The sequence below is a fragment of the Pagrus major genome, chromosome 24 (assembly GCF_040436345.1).
Source record: "Pagrus major chromosome 24, Pma_NU_1.0".
Lineage (NCBI taxonomy): Eukaryota > Metazoa > Chordata > Actinopteri > Spariformes > Sparidae > Pagrus > Pagrus major.
Genome location: NC_133238.1, coordinates 8,307,551 through 8,327,966, shown reverse-complemented (window position 1 = coordinate 8,327,966; position 20,416 = coordinate 8,307,551). Strand labels below are relative to the sequence as shown.

Genomic DNA, 20,416 nt, shown 5'->3' with positions numbered 1-20,416 from the left:
CACCCAGATGGCTGCTGTGTATCCATGAGCTGTCATAGTACAATTTTGGAGCCTTCTGTTTGCAGATGGCATACAAGCCAAATTTGCTTCATAAACTTTAATGAGAACTTGTGGATCATTTATCACACCTTAATTCTTGTGATAAATCATTCATTGTGATGGGAAGGTGGGAAATAAAACAGCTGCAGCAGGTGAGAGGGACCTGTAATCTGCCTGTTTTTTGTTTCTATTCTAACTATGGAAGAGTTCTGTCATCACACATCTGGATTGATTTCAGAATCATTAACCTAATCTCTTTCATCCGAGCATCCTAAAGACAAAGACGGGACCTGTATCAGCGTTTGCACTGTGGGAAAATGTTGGCTTTAGTGTGTCGGCATTTGGCAGCGAAACTAGCCAGCAGGGCTTGTTTGTGTTCTGCATATCAGATTACAATAATGCGTGCCAAATTGCCCTCTGCTTTATGCCAATGCATGCTGCTACTTCAGAGGGCAAAGTTCCATTGTACCGAGAGCCATCTGACAAGTCGTGGCGTCCTGAGGAGTATTGCGGGTGATTTTTAATTTTCGAGTGAGTCGGGGCAGTCATCGCTCGTTATCACCTGTAAACAGTTTTATAATCCCTTCAGACATTTTGATAAAAACAGTGACACTTTTATATGGTTCCAGTGAATTAAGAGAATGTAACTTCATATTTTTTCGACCTCACTCCATTTGCATGCAGCAAAGTATCTGAACCTACTTTTGCCAAGTTCCGCGTGAACAGCAGGTACAGCCAAAGCCAAAATATTCCGTGACCTGACATTGTGAGCACTGCATTATAATTTAACCAGAGAGCAGTGCACTGCCATACACAACAGGCTTTTAAAACGAGAAGCATGCATGTTTACAATAACACCATAATCAAGTGCAGACATTATTTTTCCATATATAGGCAACTCCTCTGATACTGAGGCATTATTTCCATATCTGTCCACCTTGCCCTCAAAAATGCAAAAATGCAAAAATGTCTTTTCTGGGGCCAAATGGAGGGTACACGGAGGTCACAACACAAGAAAAACAAGACAAAAAATGGCTTTGCTATTTAGCGTAAATATCAAAAGAGTGGTGTCCATCTTCTCATCACCCAAAATGTCACACTGTTCTTTTAGGTTTAGCTGAAGCAAATGTGCGATTCCCTTTACAGCAACCAATACCTGTCCTCTGATAACACAGCTCATTATATTTATCAGCCTTGCGTATTTTCTTCACAAATATGCAGTAATTGGTGTCAGTGCAGAGAGCATGTATGTCAAAACACACAAATCAGAGAGGAGAACATCAGGTGACAATGCCACCACCACCACCCCCCCACTCCATTTCTCTCTTTCTCACTCTCTGCCTGTAACCCTTAAAGTTGCACGATTTTTCTTGATTTGAGTCTGGATAATCCTCCTAAGGGATTTGGTCGGTGATCACTGCAGGAGGGGCTGGCAGGGCGAACACACTGTTGGCTGTTTTCATTCAGTATATGAAATCACATCACACACATCTCTCTCCCTCTCCCTCTCCCTCTCCCTCTTACCTATCTATCTGCTTGATATGGCAGCACATCCATCCTCTTATCTGTGTATCTATCCCTGCCTGTAATTTAAACCAGGTACACTGTCTGCCAGATATGATCCATCTCTCAAATTGACAAATTGAAACTGATATTTCCTATTGTGAGGGGCCGCTTAAATACATTTTAAGACATGTTTTTTGCAGAACATCCGTTTAAAAAGATATATTTTCTTCTTATTAGTTTAAAACCACATTGGCAACTTTAATTTCAGCGCAGTAAAATAACCCATTTTTCATCTCTCTGTGTTTATTGGATAAAAAAAAAAACATCTCAGAAATGCAATGCTTTAATCAGTCCTTCATTCTCTTCCGCAGGGATTCATTTCCTGGTGAACACTAATATTCTGTTATGTTATGATTACTGCATTTTGCTCCCAATAATTCCAGTCATCTCTCATCCCAGATAATACTGAGCGACCGGAGCGATGCGCTCCATGCTTCCGCTTCTCTTTGACGAGGGAACAAATTTGATCAATTATGCAAATGAGGCAAAACCCATTTTGTTTCCTTGCTCCGCTCGGATCCGAACTTCCTTCCCTCGTCTCCGCTGCGCAAAAACAAATAACTTTTAGAACAAGCATCATCTCCCACTTACGCTTCAATTCTCAAACTGGAAGCACGCTGACATTCAGATGTGATATGCCAGCTGATCATTAATGCAAAAAGTGATTCTTATTGAATTTTTGCCCACAGGACTCTGTCACATGTTCTGTAAATCTTAAGAGAGTTTGACATACGGCGTGTTTTTCTCTGTTAGCACTTTAATGTCTCATGTATTCTTCATGGAACCTGGTTAGGAGGCAACAGTGCTTAGTGCATTATTCAGTGACACACTGGTACGTAGGCTTTTGCTGCATAAACGGCCTTGCGGTAACCAAACCGTGGCTGCGGAAGTTCAATACCAAAGTGTTTATTTCCCTAACGCCCATCATAACAAGCATGTAATGGTGTTTAGCCTTAGATTGAACTCCCCGAGAACAAAGGCAATAAAACCACCAATGTGTCCCAAGATGATTCAGTCAAGAGACTGATCTTCTTTCTGAAGTTTTAACTTCATTCAACACTACAGTAGACTCTATGTTGAGTTAGCCGGTTACAAGACTACTTTTCAATAAGATATTCTATAGCTGTTGTATTCAGGTTCCTTTTTAGAGTTGCTTCAGGAGGCATACTGTATAGAATGGTGATAAAGTAAGGAAAAACACTCCACCATCACCACCAACAACATCAAAACGCAAAAATACGGTATAACTTTTATGTAGGATGATTTTCATCCCCCCAGCATGGTTCCAGAGCAAACCAATCCCCAGAATAAATGTTGACACTATACGTTTCTGCAAACCTGGATATGGTTAAACTCTTTTGGTTCAATTTATTTTGTTGTGACAAGGCTTTACTATGGGCTGGTAAGGTTTAGGCACAAAAAACACTTGGTTAGGGTGAGGAAAAGATTGCGTTTTGGTTAAGAAACCCGGTTTTACTGCCACAAACACGGCTGGAAATGGCCCGACCTCTCGTCCAAAATATCTGTTTTTTGGCGCCACAGAAATGGCTCCTTTAAAATATCCAGTAGTGTCACGCTGACATATGTTGAAACACCTTGGCCCCTCGTCACCAATATCAAGTGGTTTAACACTTAAAGATCACGTCACCATCATCCACTCCGCACTGAACTTGTTCAAGACGTTCATGATGGCCGGACACCTCACTGAGACACTGCCAGTTTTATCTCTTATTTCAGATTTATTCCCTTTGCATTTCACATAAAACAGAATACAGACTCAGCCAAGCTAACCATCTCTTGGCTCCAGCTTCACATTTAGCATACAGACATGAGAGTGATATCGATCTTTTCATCTAATTCTCAACAAGAAAGTGAATAAAGTGTATTTTCCGAACATTTCGAGCTGTTCCCTTACAAAGATCAAATACCCTCATGTAGAAGAAATGATGACTACATGCACATTTTCTATTTGTACGTGTGTCCTATACATTACTGTTTAAACCCTCATGTTGTGTGTGCTTTATAAGTTACACAATTGGTCCCTGTAATAGGCAGATTCCCAAGGCAATGTTTACAGAAAACAACTCTTTTCAAGCATGAACACCCACATGTTACATTTCCAGTGTGTGCAAAGTGAAGTGCATTTCACAATGTGCCATGCCTGTACCCTCAACTTCCGTACCATTTACCTTACAGCTGCTGTTGTTCCCTTTTTCACACAAATGCTCGTGCATGCATTCACTACTAGCCTGGCGTGTGATAAAGTGTTAAAACACCAAGGACACATGGGTGATTCTGGCATCTGTGCTCGCGTTATATAACAAGACACATCATCTCGAAAAACGATGTATTTTTTTAAGTGATCACTAAGCTGAAAAAATACAAAGAAGTCTCCACAGATTTGACGACTAACATGCGGACGAGGCTGTTTCACAAAGCCATACAGTCATACTGTACGTTCTTCTCAGCGAGTGCATGCTCAATAATTGATCACTTTGGCTCTGTTTTACTACATAGAGTGAGCAATTCTGTGGTTGTAGGACAGAAGAGAAGTTAAAAATATCTTCTACATCTTAAATTTTAGATTCTCTCTCATGCACGCAGTTTGCAACAGGGAAAGGAGTTAGAGGAAATGTTACATTAATGAATCCTTGTCATTTATCTTAAATGTCAATTGTTACATACATTTGCTCGTCACATAAGTTGCCAGTTATGATGAAATGGACGAAAATAGACTTTAAAATTAATTCATTTTTAAGTACTTTTCTCCTGCTGTCTGATAGAGTGAAGGTTAGATAAAAAAAAGGGAGTCAGGTAAGAGGAAATGGGAAGCAAGGTGTAAAACACATTCAGTGGATTGACAAATTAGATTTGACTATAGTGAAAACAGTGACAAGGCAGATGATGGATGAGCTCACACTGACTTCCGCCAGTAGCCTGTTTGTTGATACATCTGTTTGCTAAAGAGGCTAGTGGAGTGATTAGTTCTGCTCCAAATACCATCACATAATACTTAAGTGCCACTGTGTATACTCAGCGCCACACGGTCACACACACACACACACACACACACACACACACACACACACACACACACACACACACACCAAATGTACTGTAGACCTCCACACAGTACAGTACACAGATACACATATGTATACACTGGTAAATGTGGCGTGTATGTATATATGTGTCAACGTGAGGTTGAGATTCCTGAATCCATTTCTCCACTGATTGAGCATGACTATTACCTCCCATAACTGGACTGAAATGAATTGACTAATTCAATTTAAAGCAAATTGAAAAGCCCAACATCACTCCATCCCTCCTGCAGCATGAAGCTGGTTGGAAATGGATTAGAGCTATAACCGAGCTGCACATCTGCATTTTTCATGTGTAAGTGCACAAATAGAAAAGACAGGAAGCAGCAGATTGTCACCAGATGAAAAACCTTCAATATGTTGGAAGCAAACAACAAGCAGTGACCGACACAAGCAACTGATATGTAAAAATGTACCTTGAGCCTGTAGTCTTTAAAAGCCAGTGAAGTATCATGAAATCAGTTCATTTCAGTATTAATTGCTGCGCATGCTTTGGCAGCTGCTGTTTTTGACACCATTAGTTATCAAGGGACACACAGTCATAGGTGTCATTTACATTGGGGATGCTGGGGACATGTCCCCACCACTGTTTGAAATGACTAATTTTCTTCCCGTCACTTTCTAAAAGCATAACTGTTAATTAAAAATGTGCTTAAAAAACAGCTTCCGCCAAGAAATGTTAACTAACAAATGATAATTGAGCTGCCATTATGCAATTTTTTTCTCACTGTAATTGTCTGCTCCAACCTCATTGACTAAGAGAATGGTCACACACGCAATTAGGAGCATGTTAGCAAATGTGCGCCTCCATTTCGTGTGAGCGGCAACTTTGGTGAACTTTGATGCAGATTTCGCTTCGGCCAACGGTCATTTAGTTACTCAATTGGTTGGTTGAGTATTGGCGTTTCCCCATTTTCCATTCCTCCTTCAAATTGAAAAGGCCCAAACATTCCCCAGTAGCATCCTCAGGAGCACCCTGACCATACACTGTCTAGCCATATACAAGGTTTAGACCTAATCTTGTTTAACTTTGGACAGAGTCAAGCTCGCTTTTCACCTTTCTAAGTCATGTCTGCTTGAGGCAAAGCACATTCTGACTCCAGCTCTCTACCTAACAAACAGTCATGAATTCTTCTCTTACTCTCAGAAAGACAAGCAAATGAGCATATTATGCAAACTTTGAAATCATTCCTTTTGTTTAAGGTTTTATGGATTTAAGTGCATAATTTCTCAGAGCGCTTGACAGTGTCGCGACATGTTTATCCGTGGCGCATCCGATCCTCCAGCACTTTTTAAATTTTCTTTCTCTCTTTGTGCTGCACGAAAGACGTTTCCATTCCGACATTATGATTCAAGGAACGAGACATGAGCATAAGTGTTTCCCATTCATCCTAATGATCACTATCCCTCTGTGTAATCTTATTTAGGGGCGTTTAGCGACGCTTGTTCTGCGGTGGTATTTTTAGCCCCGCGGAATTATGCCTCAATGTCGGGTGCAGATGTTCTAGTCGGCTGTAATGTTTTCCAGCCTGTATGTGTTTTTGACATGGGCTGAATGCACCCAGTGACAAATCAAATCACTCGAGTGTTTTCAGTCACAGTCACACACTCCGCAGCCACGGGTTCCTTTTACGCACTGCATGCAGCTACGCAACTGTGCTCATCTTTAACCTTTCCGATTGACTTGAACCAAATAGACGGAGGTAGTCAATGCCTGGTCGTCATCGCATCACGCGAGTACAGCCAACCAACCAGAAACTAACTGGTAGTGAAACTGCCCATAGGCATGACCTCAGTTACTCCAAATTTGAACAAGAATGAAGGGCTTGGACACAGAGAGTAAGTCAAAAGGAAAATCTGAGCCTTGACTTTTCTGTTGTTTACTTTATCACAGACTGGGAAGGGAGGGTGACTGCTGAGTAACTGCCCTTTAGTCATCTCTGGGGAGCCATCCATTTGATCCTGGTCATCCCAGAGCTTATTCTTGATTCATTAATGGACAGCCAAAAGATGAAGGCTGCGATTGAAATTCAGCATTCGTCTAGATTAAAAACTGAACTTTATTTGACACTTGCAATAGATACAGAAAATTAATAGCTGAGTTTATGTAGGAAAACTGCAGACAGTTAATTCAATTGCTCTACACTACTACTGTATGTGTTTTGGCATCAACAGTGAGTTCAATCGCTGCTCCAGTGGAGCTTCAGGCCAAATACAGGAATCATCGATTCAACAACAGCGCAAACATAATTCACACGGCCAATCATCAGATTTTTGTCTTTTGAAAACATAATTTAAAAACTTGCTCTGCAGCCCCTTTATGTTTCCTGCGCCTTGGTTCCACTGGGCTTTATGTGACATTTACAATGGATCAATGGGGTGTTGTGCTGTGGACTGTGTTGTCCTGCGGAGATGTACCGCTGTGCCGCAAAGGCTGAAAGGCAAACCTGTAAAGCTGCTGCTGATACAGATACAGTGGGAGCTAATAGTGTGTCACAGAGTGGCAGGTTGTTGACACAAGTGCACTACAAGCAGGAGAGTTATTACTTCAGCAACATGTTTTTCATCGCTTTTTATGTAGTCCTGATACCCCTGGAGGCAGTTTTTGTTTGTTTCCTTTTTGTGACCTGTCCTTGACCTCCTTACATTCATAATTATTGATAGCAATAAAAAAAAAAATCACCAATAATATGAATAAATGCTACGAATGAATCAAGGTGAGATTTCCAGACAGGCCTTAAAGCTCAAGACTTAAAGGTAATTTATCATCTGAAGCAATACTTCTAGCTGAACAAGCCCGACCTCCTATTGCACTGTAAGGGTCGCGCTCCTTATTGATTGTTTCAGCTCCTCCGTTTTCATCACGCAAGCAATCCTGTCCGTCAATCAAAGCTCTGACTTACACGGCTCCCAAAGGGCAACGCACTTTTTACAACACAGACTTTTAAAGGCGCACTATGTAGTTTTGGGGAAGACATTTTAATCAGGAGAGAAAGATCTTCATCGTATGATTTTTTTTTATGCCTAAACAAACTTTAGTCTAAGAATAAACACACCTTTACTCCAGCTTACCAATATTTATCCATATCCATAAATCAAATAATATGTACTTTCATATTTAATTGATTGAGGTAAGTGTCCACACTCTTTTCCCATCTTATAATCTAAAATGTCAATCTGTTCGTACGCATACATACGACTCCACGCATCTTTAAATCTATTTAATCCATCTGGCTTATTTATATTCTGTTTCAGTGTCCTTTAGTTTTAGTGCTTAGTGCCCTGTTTGATCTGATATCATCTTATCTTATAAATGAACACACTCTCCCCTTGCAAAAGACTTTCATTCCTAAGTAAAATGTGACCTTTCGACACACTTGCATGCTCGTCTCAAGCCGTTCGCGGTGCAGCTGAGGACAGCCACTGAGCAGAGATAAGTATGTGTGTGTGTTTTTTGCTAGAGTTTGGCCAGCAGCCTGTGTAGTCCAAAGCTTTGCATTGGGGAAAGGACAGGGTGTTCCCAGTTGTTGTCTGGCACACACAGAGTGTAAACATTTGGAGAAAATGGAGCTGAAGCCCTTGAAAGTCCATATTTGAAGTGATACTGGTGGGATGAGGTAATGAGGATGCAGTGGCTGGAGGTGTAACCAGGACAGCTGTGATTGATGCAGCTGACTGTGTACTTATTGATATAACCCTGACAGGTCTTTGTGCTCCTGTATTGCTGTGTGTGTTTGTCAGGAAATACAAGGATCATACATTATTTTCTGCACTGTATCGACGTAAAGAATCAGTATTCCCGTCCTGAACACTGCTGTGTAACAGAAGCGGAGCTGTCCGTGGTGCTGAAACCAGCTGAACGAAAGCCCCCAGTGAGCAGAAGCAGCTCCCTCGCTCACCTACTCTGATGTCTTTATAAGGAGTAGCTCTTTATGGTGAGCTTTTAATTGATTGCATCATCACGCGCTGCTGGCATTTTTCCACATCAGTAAGACCAGTCCGGTGTTTGTAAGGAGCTGAGTTTAATCTAGAGGGAACGTAAAGATCCAAATCCCACTCATCAGCTCAAGTACAGTTCAGTCTTTATTATGGTCTCAGACGACAGTTATTGTGCAGGGAAAAGACTTTATAGTGTGCAGTGCAGCACAGTGCAACATGACAAATGCAACATTTACCCGCAACCATAAAACAGCACAATAGCGGTGACTCCCTGACTCTGCAGTGCTGGCAGGCTATGGATTTAGCACATGCGTGGCTAAATACAAATTATTGCATTTAGTGGATTATGGAAACCTTGATCAGATGCCAGACTACAGTAAATTAATAACATTTTTGAAAAAGATTTCTTGAGAAATTGATTAAACATCAGCATTTCGTATTAACGGCATGCTGAATGTGTATAATAGACCTTCTCCAGACCTCTGAATTGCTGCAGATATTTTTTTGAATTTAGCAATTCAAATAGTTCCGGTGTTGTGCTCAGTATCGGCTGTTTCTCTGTTTGCAAAAGGAAATAAAAATGGGAAAAGCATCAGTCTTCCTGTGCCAGAGCCTGAAAATACATTCATGAAAAACAGGTTGTTGTGAGTCCACTCAGGTTTACAGAAATAACAACCTATTAAATCAACATATTTCTAAATAGAGAGCCGACGTCACGGCCCTTCCAGTGGACCACCATGTTACCATATTTCAGCAAAAGTATGTTTGGTAGTGAACGTTGAGAGACAAAAATAACCTGGGCAACTCCTTTCCCAGAACTGCAGCTCTCAAAACGTCCAGACTTGTTTTGATTTTCATCTTTTTTATTACTTTTTCTGTGCCTAGTCGACGGCCATGTTAGTATTGCTGACATATGTATTGTGCAGGGTGATGTAGTTCACTAAGCTGAAGTGAAACAAAATGGCAGGTCAGTCTGATTATCGGGCAGTCGAATGCTTTAGCTTTGTCAATGATCGACATTGTCCAAAGCCCTGGCGGCCTGGTGCTAGTCATGCTTGTCGTGACTTGAAATCTAAATGTGGTCTTTAAATGGTAGATTAGTTTTTCAGTTTCAGATGGATGGATAGGGAAACTGGAATCATCTGGTTGGATGGATCCATTAGCCATTTTGAGTGAGATTGGTCTTGAGTTGTTTTTGTCTGCATTCAGGGAATTTGTGTTTTCTTTTGAAGTGTTTGAAAAAGCCTCTGCTGCAATCAACAACTTTGTGAAACTCTTGCAGCTTTTTTTATTCCCTTTTTATTCCATTATGCTTGTTTAGAAAACATCCTCACTGTGCAAGATGTTCAGAGAGCATGCAGAATGAAGCTCAGTGTTACATAAAAAGAAACTGTGCACGGACATATTTGTGTGTACTTGCGTGCATGCCTGGGGTTTGTGAAACGCACTGAGAGCCAAAGCATGTTGTCATCAGGTTGTAAAGCTATATAAAGTGAAAGCACTTCCAGGGCAACTTTTAACAACGTGCACCGATGTTTCATTTATGAGCGCAAAGTCATGGAGGAAGAGGGGGTGAGTAGGGAAAAAAGCCAACAACCAGAAAGAGGATGTGGATTGGGTGAGAGGATGGTCAGGCGATGGTTGGCGTTGTCTTGCTAGGAGCCTAGAGTGTGTTAATGTGGAACATTAATGAGAACAACGAGGAAGACGGAGAGGGACGAAGCTCCATTTGGAGGCAAATTAGGAAACTTCTTGTGACAGATCGATGCCAAGTCAGACAATTATACTCTACTGATAACAGCATGCAGAATGAAGCTCTGCGTTCAAGGGGGTTTACAGTGTGTGCTCGTGTTTACGTGCATGTGTACATGCGTGCATGCTCGCCCGTGCGAAAACGCACTGAGAGCCAAAACATGTTGTCCTCAGACAGTGGAGCTATATAAAGTGTGAGCACTTCCAGGCGACTTTTAACAACGCGCGCCAATGTTTCATTTATGAACGGCACAAAAATCACGGAGAAAGAAGAAGGTCAAGGCGATTGCAGCGGTTGTCATGCTAGGAGCTTTAAGTGTGTTAAGTTGGAACATTAATGAGCATAATGAGGAAGACTGAGAGGAAAGAAGCTCCATTAGCAAGCAATTAGGAAATTTCCAGCGACAGATCGATGCCAAAATGGACAATCCTTTTCTACTGACTGCAGCACAAATCCACTTAATTCAGCTTTAGGTGTATCAACTGTGTACTGTCCATAAAAGTGCCACATTATGTGCCGCTAATACTTAACAAATCATGTGATATAAGGCTGCAACTAATGATTAATTTCATTATTTCATCTGCTGATTACTTTCTCTATCTTATTAATCATTCGTTCATCGTTAATTCTTGTCACGAAATATTGAAATAAGTCCAAAGTGATGTCTTTAAATTGTTTGTTTTGCAGTCGAAACCCAAATATATTCAGTTTACGATCACACGTGACAAAGAAAAGCAGAAAATCCTAACATTTGATAGGAGAGGACTTGGCACTTTTGCTTGTAACATTACTGAAAAGAGTACTTCAGTAGATATCGCTCCAGCACAATACATAGACATCTTTGACTGAACATAAAAACTTTGAAAACTTTGATAAACATTTTGAAAGGTAGAAATAACCGTGCAATTGCAGTAGCCTATGTACATTGTTGTGCTATGACTCACGATCTAACATGCCTCGCCTGTTTTGCACGGATGCAGCCGACATTTTAACAGACTTGCATCACAGAATCTGACGTTCAGTAAACCTGCAAGCTGTGTATATGAGGTTTAAGTCGGTTAGACCGTTCGTTATGTGTCTCTCCATGGTACTTTTTTGGTCTGAACAGAACCAGAGTGTTTTAATGGAGCCTCCTGCTGAGTTTGAAGATGATACAATTCTTGAAACACGCACCCTCAGAGTTACTTCAGGCAAAAGGCGAAGTTTTGCAGAATCTTCTGTTTTCTCTTCTTCATCTACTCTCTGAGATTTATGTGATCCGTGGTGTGAAATCACGGCGAGTAAAAGTTGTCTCTTTGCATCTCATCCCGGGTCCCTTGAGCCGCTTCGATTGGAGTAGATTTTCCTGAAGCACTTAAGTCATTACATCAGTCCTTAAAAGCCAGACTGAGAATGAACACTTTCCTATTTATTGCAGACTCAGCTGACATGTTAAAATGAATAAACTGGGAAGTAAGTGACCCAAACCCTGATTTACATTTTCTACGTATCCTTCACACCGCTCCACCCGCCACTTAACTTACATGTCCTTGTGTGCTGAGAAAGGCTCCTCAGTTCCTCTAGCATGCAGGACACTCAGCAGCCGAGCTTTTGAAAAAGAAGAAAAAACAGTCTTCCATTGAATCGCGCTTGAGCTTAAATTACCCTAGTTGTTCTGTAGAGTGTAAAGTAGTGAGAATTGGCAGGGGGAGGTGGTTTTTATGCTACAGGCTGTTGTAAGCATTGTCATAATGTAGGCTAAAGCATCAAGGGAGAGCTCTTCGCTTTTTGTGCAAATTCAGGCAGTCTGGATAAAGATCTTGAGGGGTTTACAAGATTTAATGTCCCCCGTTGAGCATGCATGTGTGTGGTCTATTCAAAAAATGAAGGTCAGGCTAAATTATTTTCACTCCTGGCACAATGAGTAGCCATGCCATTGGCTGAAACAGTCCTTTAAATGGCCTCAATCCCGAGGCTGGATTTTTTGAAGTGCAAGAGAGTTTTGTTGAAATTACAATGTTGAAATTATAATGCAGAAGTCGGGAATTGAAAATGTGTGTCAATAAAGGTCAAGGCGGAAATGCCCCAGTGACTCTGATCCCTGTCTGACGCTCTCCTGGTTTCCCTTTAAAGAGACAGTCAGACTGAGGCTGACTAATGTTAGGGGTTCAGTGGCACAGTAGGGTCCAAACATCAGTCACATATCAGGTCAACCCCGGAGGGAAGGAGAGGGACGTGTGAAAAAAATAGCCCAGATCTCAAGATTACATCTTCAAATATCTTATCTGATCCGAACAACAGCTCACAACCCAGATATATTCCATTTACAATCATATAAATCAGAGAAAAGCAGCTCATTGGGCAAGCAAACTATGGAATGTTTGGCAATTTCCTTGATAAATGACTTCGAGAACTGCTTATTAATTAACTTATTGACAAAATCAGTCCATCCAGCTGATGTCGAGTCATTTTTCAGTGGACATAAAGACCGATTTCTAATGGTTACATAATATGAAAAGCCACAATAATCATATTTACAGATGAAATGCAATAAATGTCAGAGAAAAGGGGATTATAATCTGCTCTGATGGACATGTGTATGTGGTACTATGGATATTACCCTGTCTGAACCCAGCGATGGATTACTTTACTGGACAGTAACAATCCGAATCAGAGCTGCAGTATACGAGAAATGAAACATTTGTTGGGATGCACACGGAGCTCAGCGTTCGGGGCTGTGCGTTCTTGCTGACTGGAGCATGTGGTGGCTGAGCAGGGGAGGTCCGCGCCAGCTGGCTCGACTGCTTTCTGTGATAGGGAGGTCTGACATATGATGCAGCAAAAAAACAACCTGACCAGCTCCAGTAACCACCGTCTTAGGGTTTGTTCGTGAAATATATATTCGGTGAAAAGTTGCAATGATGTTCCACTGCCTGAAACTCTTTCTCCGTGCTTATGCAAGAGGTTATGCCTTGTTGCTCAATACGTCACTGCGATCCAACCTTTGCTCTTGGTGTTTTTAACAACCCAATGAAAAGACAGAGAGGTTCAATATTTATAATGGCCGTCTATGAAGGGCAAGCCGTGATAAATCAATCAGGCAAGGGTGGTTTTACGAGGGGAGCGACCATCAGGATTCTAATTATTTGGAAAACACTGGAATGAAACAAAATATACCGCTCTGTGGATTCCTCGGAGCCAAGTTAAAATAGCAAAAAAAAAACTTGGAATAGGCTTTCTTCTTAGTTTGTCTCTGCTAATTCATTGCCAACTGCACATATAAATCCTGTCTTTCCAGCGGCAGGTAATTTGGTCAGTACATTATGTCCGCAATATTGGATGGACAGACTCCAGAGGATGCATCATAATGACTTTGATTATCCAGAAACTTCAATACTTTAGGTTCATAATGTCTTAACAGCTATTGGATGCATTGCCATGAAATGTCGTAGATATTCAGAGTAAATTATAACAACTTTAATGGTCTTCTGACTTTTCATTTAAGGCCATCATCAGGTCAAACTTTCAGTGTTTAATACTACCCAGTGACATTCTAATAATCCATAGCTGTGCATTGTGTTTTGTGCTAATTAGCAAATGTTAGCATGCTAATACCCTTAACTAAGATGGTGAACATGGGGACAGTTGCCTACACACACGGAACATCACTATCTTGGCACTTTCATTGTGAGTATGTTAGCATGCTAACATTAGCATTTAGACAAAACTAACAATAACTGTTGTTTAAAGATATGTTTAGTGCTAAGTGGCAATTCATAGCATGCAAACATTTAAAACGGTGACCATTTTAAACACTCTCAGCATGCTAACTTTGCAATTATGAGTGTGCTAACGTCAGCAAGTATCAAGAACTTTTCTTGACTGGCAGAATCTTTTGCTATTTGTCTCTTTTTGACATACAGAAAGGAAGAAAATAATTATTTTTTAAAGAAAGACCACAAGTAAGGGGTGAAATATTTAGTGATGCATTATTTTAAGCTAACCTTTTCATTTAGCTTGAAGCACCGCTCTGCCAAGGACCCTCACAGAGCCGAAAGCTTGGCAGTCGCCTGTTACGGAAGCCGTCTCTCTTTGTAGTGGCAGCCTGTCAAAATGAATAAATCAATTATCTATGAATATGATCTATCTATTAAGTCAATTACACACCACAGTTTCAATTGCTACTGTCTCGTTTGCAAATTAGGTTTTTATATGTAACATTCGTTCCTAAATGTCATCCTGAAGCTAACTTAATCTATCTCATGGCATTAAACTTAAAAAAAACCCATTCAAATATATATTTAAAAATGTTCATTAAATCATGTTCCACATTTTCTCTGAAGTATTGTGCTTGTCAGTACATTTGTGTCAAGGAAAGAATGAGAAGTTGATTGAGTAAGTGTTATGAAGTTCTGCTTCTGAGCAGTTGTGTGAAAGACTCAGAGAAATTGATCCCCCTTTGAGAGGAGCATGAATTGATCGGTTCGAAAAGAAAAAGTACTTTTTGAAAGCAATACACTGGCCTTTGCTGCAACCGTGAGAACCAGCATCCTGCTGCTTCTTTTTGAATGCATGTATTTGGATTTCTGATAAGCTGAAGGGAAATGCATCAAACAGAGGGAAACTGGGGGAAGTTGGCTTATGTCAACACAGCAAGTTTGTGATTCATCAGTTGGTGTATAGTTCAACGAGAAGGCATCTTTCATGGTGTGAAGGCAGGGGTTACAGAGCAACTTTGTACATAGTACTTTGTGCAGAAACTTTAAAACATTGGCACAACACAGATATTCCAGCACAGCAAACACAATTATCTGACTTTGTGCCCTCAGAGTGCTCGAACTTGAGTCCACATGTAAATCCATATGTTCCTCATCCATCCTGAGATAAACAATAGTGTATTTTCTTGCCACTAGGAATGGCAATGTCAGCCTGTCGGTCACTTGGTCTGTCGACCGCCTCGATCCAACATTTAGACCTGAATTATATGCAGACAATTAATCGAAAGTCCCTTTCTCGTACGCTACCACCACGCGGTTGACATTTTCGGTTTTGAGTGAAATATCTAAACTGCTTTTGGATGGATTACCACAACATTTTAGTACGGATACTCAAGGTCCCCAGAAGATGAATCTGAAACACACAACTACCAGGTTCCATGATGTGACTATAGTATAGCTGCAAGAGAGATTTGATCAATCCATACAGATATAATTGGATTATACTTCAGCCTAGCGAGTACATTTTGATAAGGATATGTAGAGATACGGAGCTGTAGAGGATGGTTGGCCCTCTGATTGATCACCTGACTTTTCTTGTGCTTGTTTATTTAGTACTTGAAGGTCTTCAGATACTGAAGCGTCAGTATCTGAAGACCTGGGGATGAGACTCAACAATCAACTATCTTTCTTCAGGAAGTTACATTTTGTTGCTTTAATTTATGACCAACTACCTGAACAAATTACACTCTCATAGTCTCAGCATGTTGGCATTGACATTCAGAGCGTGTTACCATCACAATGTTCATGTTGAGCCTGTAGGCAACCATCTCAAAGATATTTTCTCGACTCAACTGTCATTTTTGTCTGACTGGCAAAGCAAGCCGCCCTTTTTCGGTCTCATTCTTCATCCTAAACGAGAAAAAGAAGAGTTCTCCTTTGCTGGAGGGAAACCAACAGTGATGAGTGGCATATTAATTCCACCCAGGTGAACTTTAGGAGTCAGTTTACACTTCCTGCTTCCTGCTGCGAGCCTCCAGCTCTGAGATGCTGCTGTGTTTCCATACACGTTGCTGCTCTCCGAAAATCCTCTTATTCCACACACACACTCGCACACTTCCTCACATATACATGCACAGTTGCACACCCCGCTGTCTCTCTCTCTCTCATACACATGCATACACAGATACTCATACTTACACACACACACACAGCGTGGATTTGTTTTCTCTGTGATGAGAGGGATTATGGGATAAAGGAGGCGAGGCCACGCCAGTTTAGTTCAGTTTGGACCAAAGCTGCTCTCAGCAGCAGCACAATGACAAACACAGATGAATGTCTGGCCACACACTGGAGATGTGCACAGCCGTTAACGCCACGGCCTCTGTATATTTTGAGCTCAAGAGCCTCTGATTGGGATTCTGAAGTGGCAGTGGATGTGTTTTTCTTTCGGATGACTGAAGATCAGCAGAAAAGCAAGCGTCTGACTGGAATCCGTGGATGGCAACAGAATCGAGAGGAGCTAAACTCAAAAGCCGGAGTGTTGAAATGGATCTATTGCTTCTCAGGATGACATGAATATCAGCTGTTTGTGCTTGGGTTTTCTTTGCAGTTGGTGTTGATGGAATCTTTTTTTTTTTTTCTCCTCTGTGACAACTGCTCAGCAGGATGACTGAGAGTGTCTGACACTTTCACCCACAGCTTCACTGTACTCCAGTGGAGCTTGTTACACACTTTTAATCGAAGGCCAATTTTCTTTTTCACACCCTGGAAGCTATGACATGATTTACTGATGTATTCAACCCATCAGCAGCAGAATATGGGCATCGATCGGCTGGATTCTTACGGCGATGACGTCCTCATCTAGTACGCATTTTCTTCTTTTTTAAGAAATTGTATTAGCAAATGACTCAATCACTCGGGGGCCTTGACATGTCATTCTTTAGAGGCCTGTGATGTTTGATGTTTCTGATGCAAAGCACATAGTGGAGAATATGCTGAGTAACAGAATATTATTTTGAAACTTGGCACTCAAATGCCGTTCATCATTCCATTGTTACTGCAACTATGCATCAGCTTGCTATCACGGATTTGAGGTCAGGACAATAAACTCGTCCTCGTGGTTTATGGCTGCGGGAGCAAGTGCTCTCCAAAATAAATCAAATATGAAAATGAAGTGCAGAGATGCTTAAATTCAGTGGCATTTCTCTGGCTTTATGATCTTTTATTGCGTCTGTGATTATTCCTGTGGAGATGGGCGCCTTATGGTCTCTGCGTGATTAGTCGCTGTGGAATGTGTGTGAGACGTTGAATCACAGCTGATTCAGGAGGACGGTCTGTTCAGTTCTCACAGAAGTGAAGCTGCTCTCCTATCTCCTCCCTCCTTCTCTCAAGACAGTGCCACTCTCTTGAAATCCACAGTTTGAGTTAACTGCATTAACCCAATCAGCTGTCACATCAGCGCTTTTCCTCGCTTCACGTGCATAATTTTGCAGAGCGACTACCGCAGCGCTGCCCCTACATGCAGCCACTGATTGCCTATCTACGGACCCGATGAGCCGTTATTCGAGCGCGGTCGATTGCACTAAGCAGTGCCCGTCTCACACTGCAAGCCACACACTGAGAAACAAGTCACACTAATTGGACTGCGAAAGATCAGACAAGCACTGTTCTGGGTATTTTTTTTTATCCAGGGGGGCAATAAAGACTTATTAATTCACCTTTGATTCTTTTCTCAGACGGTTTAACTCTTGGAATAAGTAAAGGCAGGCGCTGTGATGTTTATGAATGAGTTCCGTTCTCTGTGGATCACCTCCCTACATAAAGAAACCTTCCAATTAGTTTGAAGATTTGTTCCAGCTTTTCAAAGAAGTCTAAACCACTACTAAGCTTGTATTTTTAGAAGTGTCAATTTCCAGTTTTGTGTGTTCGGTTTCTCAAAAATTAGGGATGATGTTCTCAAGATTCAAGATAGTGGGCCTTGTTTGTCCAAAATCCCCAAAACAAAAGTGAAACTACTTCCAATCAAACTGGTTGACATCACTGCTTAGAAGCAGTCTTGTATTTGAGATTGACTGTGAGACTCGATTCCATTATATTCCCGAACAAAAAACACATTTTTGATCACATGTGATAATCAAAAGCTGATTTTCCCTTCCTCTGCGTTTCAGCCATAAGAACAAAATGTCGGGCTGGCCTCCCCCCGGCCCAGGCTCCTGGGGTGGACTGCAGGGGCCTCCGTACAGCTGGGACAGCATGAACAGCACCCGGGAGGGACGGGACGGCCTCACCAAGTACGTACAGTTTGGGAGCACCCCCCTGGCCCTACAACACACGCCCATACACACCTTCTAAAGGACATTGTTGCAGGACATCTTACACCAAACATCTACAGTAAAATTGATCATGTATGCCGATGATACGAATTTACCCTACATCTGCCATGTATATTCTTTTTAAAAAATCCTTGCCGTTTACTTGTTGATATGTTACTCCCCAAAACCATTCTTCATAGTTATTTAATTTGTATGCAATCCTTAATTTTCCAATTAATTTTCCCTAGATTTATTCTTTTTGTTCTCACCCCCTGATGGACGATAAAAACGTGGTGGTGTAACATTCCATTAAATTGTAAACTGAATTTAAATAATAGGGTAAAATCATTCTGATTATTTATGGTAATGAAAGCTGGAGATGATGACAGGAAAGGGGGAGAGAGAGGAGCAGCAAAGGCCGCAGGTCAGAACCAGTCACACAATTAATCTATTCTTACTTATACTCCTTCAGTTAATGAATAATTCATTATAACCAATAATGTTTTGTATGCTCACCTGCTGTAGTCATCTAATATCTACCCTCAATAAAGTTAGAGACTGCTTGAGCTATCTAACACTGTCATGTCGTGAAAATTGAATATGGATCTGACAGTACAGATACAGTGAGCATGAAGCCCTAAGTAGCAGCAGTGGTAGTTCGGGGCTCAAATGCACTAATAGTAGCCATTGTTCAGGTCATTTTGCATTCTACCTGTGTGTGTCGTACCTGTTATGTAACCCTGCAGGAAGAGACTTTCAGCCAGGCAAACATGCAAATCTTCAAGTTGGACTGGCATCTACGGCTTAGCATACAGAACATTATACATGATAAATCAAGCTACGTGCAAACAGGTCTCTGTAAATATGAATAGCGTTCAAAAATACACTGCAAAAAAAATCTCATACCCAAGTTGTGTTGGTGCTAAAACTTCATGTACGTTAAGTAATGTATTCCTGGCATCATTTCTCTTTCTGACTGTTGACAAAATGTGGATGCTGGCAGAGCCGGTGCCGAGGAATTTTGATAAGCTGTTCTCCAATTAACTTGCATTGACACAATGTGTTCTGATACACAAATTGCTTTATGTGATGTGCATGTTGTCTCCTTCTCCTCTTATACTTACTTTGCTTTTCCCTCAATTCTCTCTGATGCTTTTCCTCTCCTCGTTTTCCCCCTTTCACCCTTCCTTATATCTCCTCTCATTGTCTTGTAGTTTTATCTCTTGTCTTTACTGCCCCTTCCCTCTTTTTTGTCACTCCTCCATTAGATTCGCGCCCTGCTCTCTTTGTGACGGGGTAGGGTTAATATGACAGGGAGGACAGCTCTTGTTATGTGGCTTTGTTCCCTGAGAAAAAAGCTATTGGCTTAAGAGGAGGTGACACAGATTGAGTATCACAATTGGATTTCTGTGAAATGGAGAAAGGAAGAGAAAAGAGAGCGAGAGTGAGCAAAGCCGATGATTGATTTAACTATATTGGACAGCTAGAAGTTCCCTAACCTTTACCTATCATGATCTAGAAGGTTTTTGAATGATATTCTCTGCTCAAGTTAAGGATTTGATTGATGTTATATAGTCAGAGGTCTGGTGGGGTGTCTGGGGGGGAAGAAAATGCTGAGGTCCTCATAGGAGATGATGAGTTTCTGAAAGAGTACCTGGGCCAGTGTTGCATTTGTTATCATCACAGGGCACCCAGTGCATCCCTGGATGAGGACTACACCTAATTCTTGAGTTTCCTCCACCGGGGTTCCAAATTAGGGGAGTGACTCTTACCAAAGCCAGTTGAAAGTAGAGCAAAAACTTATTTTCCATCGAGAAAAGCCTTAAGTGTCTCTGGTTTTTCAATTAAATATACTTTACCCAGTTCTGATATAGCAGCAACACTGACCTCTTGAGGAGCCATCATTGTTTTTTCCGAACGAAAAGCTGCTTCTCTCGCTGGTTGTCACATCTAAACCACGCCTGTAGCTGCCAATAGTTTCTCAAAGAACGCTGAATGGTTGAGCCACTG

The 20,416-nt window shown here is 41.3% G+C and overlaps 1 protein-coding gene across 1 annotated transcript in view; it reads left to right on the top strand.

The window, feature by feature from the left end:
• The first annotated feature begins 16,884 nt into the window (after nt 1–16,884).
• Nucleotides 16,885–20,416, top strand: part of LOC140992444 (FERM and PDZ domain-containing protein 4-like) — a 28,106-nt gene continuing 24,574 nt past the window's right edge. Inside the window, exons 1-2 of the mRNA XM_073462742.1 lie at nt 16,885–16,958; nt 18,263–18,385. Coding sequence (XP_073318843.1) covers nt 16,885–16,958; nt 18,263–18,385 — 197 coding nt within the window. The remainder of the gene's footprint in view (nt 16,959–18,262; nt 18,386–20,416) is intronic.